An 11,878-nucleotide genomic window follows, 5' to 3' on the forward strand; every position below is an offset into this window, starting at 1 on the left:
ATAAGAAGTATTTAAAAGAAAAGCATCATTTAAAACAAAACCCAAACATTTCAAGTCATGAGACCGTTGAAATCAACATAACCAATGCCATTAAAATGAACTTTTTTATCAGTACAGGGGAAAAAAAGACAGAGGCTGATGCTTTTGCTCTAACACATATGGGCCCAGAAAGCAAGTTTTTTTCAACATCAATATGGCCCTGGGCATCAGAAGTCTCTGGTTTCTTGCTAACATAGGCAGGTGATCCCAGGTATTTCCATCAGGCCCCTAGATTACTACTGAGGCTCCTAGAGAAAAAGCCAGATGGCAGAAGTAATGATGATGAAAGACCAACATGCTTGTTTCATGGAGATGAATGGTGGAATGAATGGTGAAACCAACCAGAAAATTTAATTTATATCCTACTGTGGTGTCTGGGGACAGGGATTTTTATGTATGACCACAGAAGCATACAAGTTTATGAGATGAAACTAAGAAATATAAAAGGTAGAAAATGAAAATCAGCAAAATAGGGAAAGTGCATATGAAAATGAAAAAAGACACAGTTTCTATCTTAGAAAGAGATGAGCTACATGTGACCCCATTATAACAACTTGTTTAATAGTTTTTGTAAAGTCAGTGAATGTATGTCATCAATATTTATCCCTTTTCTGTTTACATATACAAACATTTGAGTAATCCAACTTATTTGAAAAATATCTCATGCGAACTAGAATAAGCTCTGTGTTTCTGTGTAAATTTATCTCTATAGGCAAAGAACCAGAGAAGCATATCATTTAGCTATAAATATTCCATTCATATGTAATCACACTGGGTTTCAGTGTATCTAATGCCAGCAAGAAAGATATAGGCTGAATCTTCAGGGATTACCCGTTTTCCATATCTGTGTAGCACAACCAACTTCAGTCCTAACTGACTCTACTGGCGCTGGTAGAGAACCAGGCACTCTGAAATCTACTGTGCTCTCAGCACTGGTGTCCAGGCACACAGGTCTAAACCAAATTTGATGTTAAAAAAGCAAGAAACTACAGTGAATCCAGGGCACACAATGCATGTGTGATCCGTGGGGAAACCCAAGTACGATCAACTCGACCTAATAAATTACAGTCCTGGAACAACAGGAGTTACAAATAGGCAAGAACCTACTATATAATCATATCCATTTCTCTACTAAGATAGAATAGCTGCTGTAGGGCAAAACATCATTCTCATAACCCGAAGCAGAGCATTTGTGCATATTTGCTCCAGCATTTCAAATATTTCCTCTGTTGAAAACAGCCAGCCAATGGGATTTACTTCATAAACCTGTGTTTGCAAAATAAGCGTCTCTAAATACTCAAATTACAATGTGATTAATTAAATGGTGATCAACTTCCTGGGATGCACCTCTGCTGCTGAGCATTTAAGCCCTTAAGGAAATTATTGCTTTAACTGTATTTTAAAGCTCCATAGCACCTAGGAGTCCAACGAAGGGTCCCTCTCTGTAAAGCTCCTTTCTTCCATAACACTTGCCAGCAGATGTAGCTGATTAATTACAGATTAAGAATTGAGTTCTCCCCTGGCACACTAGACTGGGCTTTGGTTAGCACAATCAGACCAAATAGCGGGCCGGTACACACATTTTGGCACTGCTGCTTGCCAGTATATGGTATGCTGATGGGCATCAGAAAAGGGTTGAACAATTTCAAAAAGGAAATCTGTGACAAGATAGAGTGCCTAGAAAAGGTGGATGGAAATTATGTTCTGGAGATTGAGGCAACAATCAAAACAACAGATACCCATGGCTGAATTAGAGCCAAAGTCAAGACATGAAGAAAAGGTCCCCAGAACCTAAAAAAATGGGGGGGGAGAGACTGGGGGGGAGGTGGTGTGGTGAGGAAAGAAAGATCCTGATAAGCCAGTTTTCTTTGTATGATTTTTTTCTTTCCTCTAAGTCATCATCTTTCTAGAAAATACCTAGATCCTTCTCCAGCAAAATCATCCCTGGGAGTGTGGGGTAGGTCCCTGGGCTGGCAGCAATCTTTCAGAGCTCAGCATACTCTGCAACTGTAATTTCATTTGTGCAAAGAACAGAATAGAAAAAGGCAAAAAAACTGGACTAAGATGTCGTACAGGTTTATGGTAAAAATGGAAATACCTCCCATTTTTTCATGCCTTAAACATCTCAGAAAGGTATTTTCAATGTTTACCCCCCCCTTATTTGCTTACCTCCCTCTACAAATAGATAATTACCACAACTATGAACACGTTAATATAATGAAACTGCACTCTTCATATTTCTCATGTATTTCCTCAATAAAGATACTGGCATTTTACCAATGACCAGATGTCAGTTTACATAGTACATGCAATATGGCCAAGCTTCTTTCCATCACCACTTCTACACACAAGAAAAAAGCTAATTGCCATAAATAAATAGAAGCACTATCAAAATGCACCACAGACTGTGAGAGATGGACCTGGTTGTACTGCTGGGTGGTTGGTTTGGCTCTTTGTTGGTGGTATTTTTATTTACTGCTGGGTTTTATGCAGAATGGGAGGGATGGATGCTGCCATGTCTTTGCATGTTCTTGTGTACCTGGAGCAAAAGGAGTTGGTCAGATGCTGTCCGCAAAGACAGCATTTGCATCACCTCAGGTCACCCATCCCTCTCTTTCTGCAGCCTTCACTTTTGCAGCTCTACCCCCGGCGCACCCCTGCTTCTCATCAGGCTAAAATACATGGAACAATCTGCTCCGCCAAGGGATTGAGCAGAAAGCATTCACACTCCTAAACTGTCTTCCGAGGGCCTGGCAAATTTCAAGAATAACCCTTGTTTGGCAGCCTTAACTTTAATAAAACTGCACTCCAAATCATTAGCTTCATTGTATGGACTAGCTACATAGCGGCGCCTGAAAATTCAGAATAAAGCCTTTAAGCCAACTACCGCAGACAGACAGTTTTATCTCTGAAGGCTAGGCAGGATGAAGTACTCACACTTGCTGCATGACATTCGTTTTTACTTACCCTAGCCCTTGTCTACACAGGAAATGTACATGACAAATTTAAATGTTCAAACCAGAGTGAGTCTTCTGCCCATCTGTGTTGAAACCTGCCACGCCCTGTCATCTGTCTTCTACAGCCTTCATTTCTTTTCTTTTCAATAAACCCCTTCCACAACCCTACCCTAGCATTTTGCAGAGATGAAGAAACCCACTTCTGCCCAGAAATACAGAATTAAATGTGGAATCAAATGGGATTAGCCTGAAACCTACCCCCAGAAGTCTGCAACCGAGCTCGTTCTGAATTTCCCGGTGCCGCCCACCATGATCCCTGCCCCATCTCAGATCACAGTCTAGAGTGCAGATCAACTACGCATACAGCTGCTCAAAAATGTAGACAAACTTACTTGGAGCAATTAGTGTCAGGCTTCAACACATTGCTCCAGCTCCAGCAGTGTTACACAACCAACCTGGCCCTGTAGCCTGCATTTTCATACTAAACCTAGTCCCTAAATCTGTGCCCATAGACAATTCACACAGAGACACCCAAAATCTCAGCATTTCGCTTTGAAAGCATTCAGTCCCAGCATACAGCTTACCACAAAGGACATGGCAGGATTCAAATTAAACACAGCTTTACAGCACCTATTTTGTGGATTGTTTAGCCAAGTTTGCCGTTGACATCTGCCAAACCCACAGAGACTGAGGATTATCGATAGATTTAAATTCTCTAATCTGAATTTCTGGACAGCCAAGTCCTTAAATCTGCTTTCTTGGATAGTTAGGGTTTGTGCTTGACGAAAATACTAGCAGAAACCAAATCCCGGAGTATATGCCAGCATTCTCAACAGGCCAGTATCTTTCCTTTGTTAATTTTCAAGAAACCTCAGGTTACTTTTTCAGTTCACTTCATCTTAAATCACAGAAAACCGTAGAAATTGCAGTGGACAGTAAATAAAACATAATCTTTCAAAAATAGGGTAAAAAATAATCTCATTTATGTAAACTTCCATTTGTGCATTATCATCAGAATGTGAAGTGTAGGATCTTTCAGAATGGTAGATCTGCATTCCTTTATTCTTCTTATATTAGGAATTGTAGGATGATGGAAGGAATTACCCTAAACAGGAATATGGCCCAAGAAATATTGTTTTCCCTGACCATCATGAAACAAAACAAAACCCTCAAAAATCTGTAGCACACTAACATTCTTGCAGTTGAAGCAGACTAGTCCATAATGTATTCCAACTTTTAAGTGAGAACTTCAGGCCAAAACAGGTAAACTAGAATATGATTAGTTTATTCTTTCAGTGATCCTGAGGGGTAAGTTTCATATCAAAGGAAAAAGAAAAACCCGAAACTCAAACCAAAACACCCTTCAGTAAACACCCACCTTGCTACTTATTTCAATGGCATTAAGCTTCATGTGTAAATATTTAGCATATATATATAAAAATCCTACTGGACCTTCTTTTTTGATATATTCTATCTCCAAGTTACAAGGAGACTTTGGGTCAAAGAACACGCACTAATGATAAACCTCTCTGCTTCCTGAGTAGAAACATGGTTTACCTTCAGCATATCAAATAGCATACAAGTTTAAAATGCACAAGCTCGCAAATAAAGAAGTCTTTTAATACTTTTTTTTGCCAAAAAACATTATTTGTAGAGATCATTTTAGTTATAACCTTCAAGAACAGACATGAAAATCAAAATCTGACTTAAGTTTAGATTCAAAAGGGAACTGCATATTTTTAGTGAGTGGTTTTAAGTAGCTTATAATTAGATGGACATACTTACTGCCATGAGCTACACCTCAGCTAATATTTTAAATGTTATTCATTGTGTTTACAAAGTACTCCAAATTCCACTATATTTTTCATGCTATAAATCTTAAGACATTATTGAATTTTCCTGGAGTTACTGTATTGTACAGCATTAACATTTCAGTCATTCATTGATTTGTTTAATATAATTAATTTTAAACAAAATATTTTCTGTGCAGTGGTTACTTAAATTCTCCACAATAATTGCTTTTTGTAAGCATTTTCTCAAGATCCTTAATAATTTTTGTAAGATTCAGTCATTCGTTACAAAACTCAACACAAAAATATTTGGCAGGCATCGTCCTAATTGACCTTACTACGTGATACTCATTCAAGCAACAAGACCAGTTACACTTTGTCTGTAGTGTTCATTACTGATTTATTTTACTCAATTTAAGGACTATGACATAACATCAACTTCTCTTCCAACTACAGCTGTATATGAAATACATTTTTTTTGCCTTGAAAGAATATCTTTGCTTTTGATTCAATTGAGAATAAGTCAGCGGTTTCTGACTATAAAATTAACCTGTCTGGAAATACAGGGATGGCTAAGTGGGCGGTACTGGAAAAGCAGCTGATCCAGGATTTTCTAATGGATTGTTTTTCTACCATTCACCCTTTGAATTACAGTACTGCCAGGCAGCCCCAACACCAGTGACTGTACTAGTTACCTCTAGAAACCTAAGCCAACCTAGTTTCTTTTCCAAATGTCTTTAAATTAAAACATGGTATAATACAAGCCATGTATGCTTCTGGCCTACTACCCGAATTCCGTTTTGACTGTTCAGAAATAATTCCATTTACTTCTGTGACGCTGAACCAAGCTGCTTGGCTAGTGCTCTCACCACAGGTCTTAACTCACGAGAGGAACAGGCCTGTCTTGTGTGAATGTACTGATGAATTTGATCCTCTTAAGTCACAAGGCAAACCTTTCCCACCTTCTCCAGTAGAACCAATACACAGCAGTTAAAGGATTGAACAATAACACCATCCCATAAACACAATTACTCAGTTGGCACGTGTACTACTGCCAGCTTCCATGTCCCACCTCACCCCCCATGTTTATCCTTTATCAGACATAAAAGAAAGAGCTAGTGAAAACAGGCATCCTGCCCGAAGATGCCAGCAGTACCATTCCAGTGCCCAGCTTTCTAAAGGTTCTCAAGGACCACCTCCAGGGAGATCTGGCACTGAGATCTGCATTTGGCCACCTGACCTCTTGCAGTGTATTTTCATAAATATGCTCGTGTCTAATGCAAACAATGCAACTTAACTTAGTAAAACCTTGAAGCAAGTATCAGCTTTGTTTTTCCTCTTCATAAGGGTATTTTCACTTGAACGTACTTTGAAGTTATGCTTCTGAAATAAAACTTACACCACCCTCCAACATGTAATTATTCGTCTAGATTATTCCATCTTCTACACAGTTTAAACCCGCTCCCTGGATTTTCAAGAAGGATGTAGGGAAGTGGGTGAAGATTGCAAGCTTTGTACTGATTTTTCTCCCCAACTGAGTTTCTAGATTAAACACTATATACAGTTTCCAACCAAGATCTATGAATCTCTTAACATAAACTGTCAGAGTAAGATTTATGAAAACTCCCTCTCTGTGGTGTTCTCTAACCCAATTAAAAATTCCTCGTTATTGTTTTTGTTTCAGAATACCACCAGTCTAAAAATACTACCATAAACAAACAGCAGCGAGCCACAGATCATTAGCCAGGAATCAGTACAGAACATTTATCTACGTGAACAGAGATGAAACAGAATATAATTCCTTGTCCAATTTTGACAGGAAAAAATATGTATAGTTTTTGGTGTGTTTTTTAATGGATACAAAGCTCGTCCAAAGGCAGCCACAAAATGCCTCTGGGCAGAACTGACACTGTCAGTTTCTCGTATGTTCAGAATGTACCTCACACCAAAATACATTTAGTCGACCCATCATAAATATTTATTTACCTATGGTGTAAAAATACAATTTGGGTTTTTGTAGATTTTTGTTTCATTTGCCAGGCATGCTAAGACATGTCTGTTTGCCTTACTTTTCTAGTGTTTTGGGTTTTTTTCTCAGGAATGACACACTTGATTCAAATTACATGTATTCTGATTACACCCACATGAACTACTCTATTAAGCTTGAATAACAGCTCTCACATTAAATGTTTACCATTATAAAGGTCTTACCTCAAAAATTTCAAAGCCATAGATGTCCAGCACCCCCATTACCTTCTTTCTCACTTTTGTTTGTGCCTTCAAAAAAAATTAAACACTGTGTCAGTCCTCTGTACATTTCATACATGGGAATCAAGAAAACTAATGTATGTCATAAGTAGGCTGTCAAATTCTGTAAGCTGTTACATATGGTTTCCCAGAATACACTTAACACACCTATTTTCATAAGCTTAAAAACCAGAGCAGACAGCAATTTGTTGAGGTGCGATACAGTTCTTCACCTGTACCATGTGTAACACTGTACAACCATGAAAAATGAAGTTGGCAAATACAGTTTTACTGCCCACTTTAGTTGAAAGGATTTCTATTGATTTTTTGACAGGAAAAAAACTACAATACCTTAATGCTCTCATTGATTCTGGTAACAAGCCAAGTAAACAGTCGACTGTACAAGTTCTTTGCCAGAGCATCACGGGCATAATATGCCTGAACAGAAAAAAGAAGAAAAATGTTATAAATGCTGGGCTAATCCAAAACTTTCTATGTTACTGCTGGATCTTAAAGGTGCTATGAACAGCGCAGGAATGACTCGGGCAGCAGTACTTCTGCCTAGGCAGGCAATGGAGCCAAAGCAGGGGTGCCAGGACACTTTGGCAGCTACAGTGCCTTGCTTGGGCATCCCTCTGGCCTTCCAGGCTGAGGGATGGCTGGAACAGCAGCCACAATCAGAGCACTCCAACTGCCTTCCTGTTCATCCGGATATCCCCTAAAGACTCACATCCCCCATCCTAATCCAAAACAAAGGGGCTGGAGCAGCTGCGGTCGGGGAACCCACATCCTTGCTAGGCTGAGCTGATGAGACACAGGTGGCAATCACACTGGCTCTGCAGCGTTACACCAAGACAAAACTGCCAGCAGACGTTTTTCAGCAGCCCGGGGCGTACAACTCACACGAAATCACACCACTTGCCCTAAACAAAAACAGCCTCCCGCAATACTTTGAACATGCGTTCTGTGCAGAACTGTTTCACTGTTTCATTCTCTGCAACAATTTCCTATCACTCATCTTTTTCAGGTAATTCAAACATAAAAACAAGACGTCCGGTACATTTGAACACTTGGAAACTGCTGAAGAAAAAGGTGATATGTTTTATGCAGTACAGACTACTGTAGTTTTTATTTGGGCAGTTATGGTTTAGTCATGTAGAATAAACCGCCATTTTAAATGATTCTTTATCTTAAAAACAGGATCTCTCTCTACCTGAGCCACATTTAGTGTTGTTGAAACTTTCTCTTGCTTGGCTTCAACCGTCCGGAAGCTGAAAGCTCTTTCCAACACGGACTGGTCTATTCCTGTCAACTCACAGATTTCCTTGAGTTCTGGCATGAAAAAGGACAGTGTAAATATACTGAATCCTTCCGCGTCATTCCCTCTTCTTCCCCCAAACTATTAGCTTTTAAGTAGTTCAGTATTTCCTCAAAACATGTTTTCTTCAGCATAGGTGTCCCCCCCACCCACACTCCCTCCCCGCTACCCTGCCAAGAAAGTTTTTAAACATATGCACAGCATGAGGGAACAGAGTTAAGAGTTTTGAAAGCACCTTCTGTTTGGTTAGTTTTGTGAAGGAATCTTTCTCCCATTTATCACAGACTACTTTTCATGATGAAAAACTTACAAATGAAAATAAATGAACATTCAAAACGTATCAACTACAAAAACATGACTAAATTAATCTGATATTACAGACAGAAATACCCTGCGACAAAAGAACTAAAAGCCTCTGCTGCAGAATAACCAAGCAGTTACAGAAATGCACAGCACCATTTACCATTTCAAAAGGAAGTGTTAATAAAGTGCGAAAAAATAAAAGAATTTTTTGAATTTCAAACAGAGCGACTGAAATTGCACAGAATTCAACCCATATTTGCCTGCAGGCAAGTTTTGGAAACAATCTAATTTAATTCATCTGTACGGCTATTGTATGTCTACAGAAACTACAAAATTAATAATGACTTCAGACAAATTGGTATCTTTCCCCCCGTCACTAATCTCATCTTACCATTTTTATCTTTGATTTTACTTTCATCTAAGCCATTCACACGAGATTCAGGCTTGAATTCAATATTCCCCAATTTCAGAACGGCTGCCACCACTTCAAAAACAGACTGTGTTTCATGATCCATAAAACCAACAATCTGCATTGCATTCTGTAAAGGGGACAGATAAAATTATGAGATAAAAGAATCTCCATTTAAACAGATCATACTTGCAAGATTCACCATTTACCTGTATTAGCATAAATTAGAAATGTTTTATGAACACTTTTTCTACAAAAAGAATATAATTACTATGCTTTGGTAAGTAAGTTTTTAATAGAAAAGACAGGTTAAAGAAGATCTGGTAGTCAGGCTGGCATGTCAGTCCAGTCCACTTCTAGGATTCATTCAGTCTGTGGGTTTCTAAAGTGCAGTACTTTTTTTTTTTTAGACACTTCATTCAGTTTATAACCCAACCCAATTTTCCACAGGCAAATGAAGAGGTACTGCTGTTTTCTCAATCCACTCTGTTGTTCTAAAAGCCAGTAACTTCTAGAATTTAAATTTGCATACACTGGGTAACAGGGTACTGTATTCTTTTTGTCCCTGAGTACAATTCAAGCAAAAACTTTGTGGTAAATCATCTTGAGGACCATCCCAGCCTTGTTTTCCTTTTGACGTGGTCAGGATCACCTGGTTCATGAAGCTCAGTCACTGTCCTCATAAGCAAGTACACAACATAACCTTTTCCATGATCTGATCAAGGGGTCTGGGCTTTTTTTTTCCCTCCCTTCCTCTTTCTTTTTTTTGTATTCCCACTAGAATACTCCAGAAACTTGTTTCTTCATATTTTCCAGTTGGATCTAAGCTTCCCTGCGCAACCATGCCATATCCTTGCAGGAAGAGTGCCTAGCACTCTTGAAATGGCATAGAAAAGAGGGCCCTCCCAACCCAGCTGAACAGCCAGACTGACAGCGTAAGAACTCTGCGTTACCGGTGAGCCCTTTTGCTGTTTACACCCAACCCCTGTACTCCTTACCCTAACTGTTCTGAAGTTTGCAGCATCATCCACACCGTTCACTTTGGCAGAATCTAGGCCCAGGTAGTTGTACCTGCTGAAGTCCCGCTCCAGTTTGAGTTTGCCTAATAAATCAAATAAAAGCAGCATTAGTAACAGCATTCTTGGTAGCAGCTCTGTTATCCCAGAACCAGTATTGTCAAGAACTGTTGTTACTAGTAGGATTAAGTTTCTTTAAGTATCTTTTAGTTACAAGCCTTCTGAATGAGTCTTTTTCTTTGTTTCTAATACATGGCAAAGCTAATTCTGACTTAGGATACCTGGATAACAAACCATATATTTGCTTCAGGTATTACTATTTCCACTACCACCAGTAATTTGAAAAACTAATCAATATCACAGTTCCCACCAAAGAAGATGCGTGTGGGACAGCACATTACATATGAAGACAATTCTCATCTGAAGATGGCACAGGGCCCACACTTACAGAGGAAGTCTTCCGAGGCACCCGACAGTATCTGGTAGAAAATGTGAAAGTTTCTTTCTCCTCTTGGCTGCTTCACCACACGAGACTTCTCTAGCAGATCTAAACAAACAAACAAAATCTCACAGGTCAGGGAAAGATGGTTGGAACAAAACACTTTAATATGAACATAGTCCCCCATCATTTTCTGTTTCATTGCTTTATATCGTCATCATCAAATTAGAAGATGATAAATGGTAGGCACAAATCTTATCACAATGTATCAAAATAGTACATATTTCTCATATAAGTTATTTGAGTGAGGTGTAAGACAGGTACACTTCTGAATGCTGCAGTCTATCAGCTGCAAAGAACACTCAGGTCAGGGAGGCAATGTGCTCAAAAGGCATCAATCAATATACAGTACAAGCACAAAATTAAGAATTGGTAAGAATGATTGCATGGGTGAAGGTTTGAAAAGAAGTGAAATGTCAGAAGTCTAGGCATGTGAAAGATGGGTAAATGAAAGGGGGAAGCCAAATAAAGGAAGAATTTAAACTGCATAATTATGTAGCGCTTTGTGTTCCTGGGTGCATCAGACTATGAAATAATTCCCAATGGGACTGACAGAAGCTCCATCATAAGACATTTAAAGTGAAATGGAAAAGCAGCACATGAAAAGCATCACTGCACTGATTGAGTAGTTTGACAAGAAGATTGCTCCATCCACCACTATTAGTGACGGGCACATTTCTAAGCCTTAGCAGTAAGGGCAGGAATCTGGGCAGACAGCAGGAGCTGACTTGTAACACGTCACACTTCAGACTCCACATCGTATCTACCACAGAGGTGACAATACAAAGGTTGTTCTGCCTCTCCTGCACGGAAAGGCTGTGTTCCTCAAGCACCAGGAGAGGGATGCAATAAGAGAACCCTCTTGACAGGATTTTGTGCAAAAACAAAAAAAAAGGTTTTCCTTCTTTTCTCACTCTCACACAAGGGCTTCACACCATTTTTGCAGATAGTGAACCCACAGTTCCCAGTATACAGTTTCTCTTAAGCCTGAAGAGCATTCTCCTAAGCCTGAAGAGCATATTCAGCATGGAGACAGACACATCCAGTACGTTATTCCAAGCCCACAGCAAAGGAGCTCCCCCATGCACCTACCGCTATGTGCCCACCACAGTTCTCTGACTGCAGTTACGCTCTCTCCAAGCTGTGCCCATGCAAGAAGAAAACCCCAAAAGGGAAATTGCCACACCTTGGATGTCATTCTTCAGGAGAGCTGCCAAAAAATTGAGGTGAGGTTTCACAAAGATAAAACACAGGGAACACCAATTCATTTAAGGACACCTAGGGTTGCTAAACACTTTCC

The 11,878-nt window shown here is 39.4% G+C and overlaps 1 protein-coding gene across 1 annotated transcript in view; it reads right to left on the bottom strand.

The window, feature by feature from the left end:
• The window catches only part of MYO1B (myosin IB), an 83,110-nt gene that overhangs the window by 32,674 nt on the left and 38,558 nt on the right, over nucleotides 1–11,878 (bottom strand). The window contains exons 7-12 of the mRNA XM_010152385.1: nucleotides 10,528–10,626; nucleotides 10,062–10,165; nucleotides 9,046–9,193; nucleotides 8,247–8,365; nucleotides 7,385–7,471; nucleotides 6,998–7,063 (exon numbers count right to left, since the gene is read on the bottom strand). Of these exons, the coding sequence (XP_010150687.1) occupies nucleotides 6,998–7,063; nucleotides 7,385–7,471; nucleotides 8,247–8,365; nucleotides 9,046–9,193; nucleotides 10,062–10,165; nucleotides 10,528–10,626 (623 nt within the window). The remainder of the gene's footprint in view (nucleotides 1–6,997; nucleotides 7,064–7,384; nucleotides 7,472–8,246; nucleotides 8,366–9,045; nucleotides 9,194–10,061; nucleotides 10,166–10,527; nucleotides 10,627–11,878) is intronic.

The sequence above is a fragment of the Eurypyga helias genome, unplaced genomic scaffold (genome assembly GCF_000690775.1).
Source record: "Eurypyga helias isolate BGI_N326 unplaced genomic scaffold, ASM69077v1 scaffold10100, whole genome shotgun sequence".
Lineage (NCBI taxonomy): Eukaryota > Metazoa > Chordata > Aves > Eurypygiformes > Eurypygidae > Eurypyga > Eurypyga helias.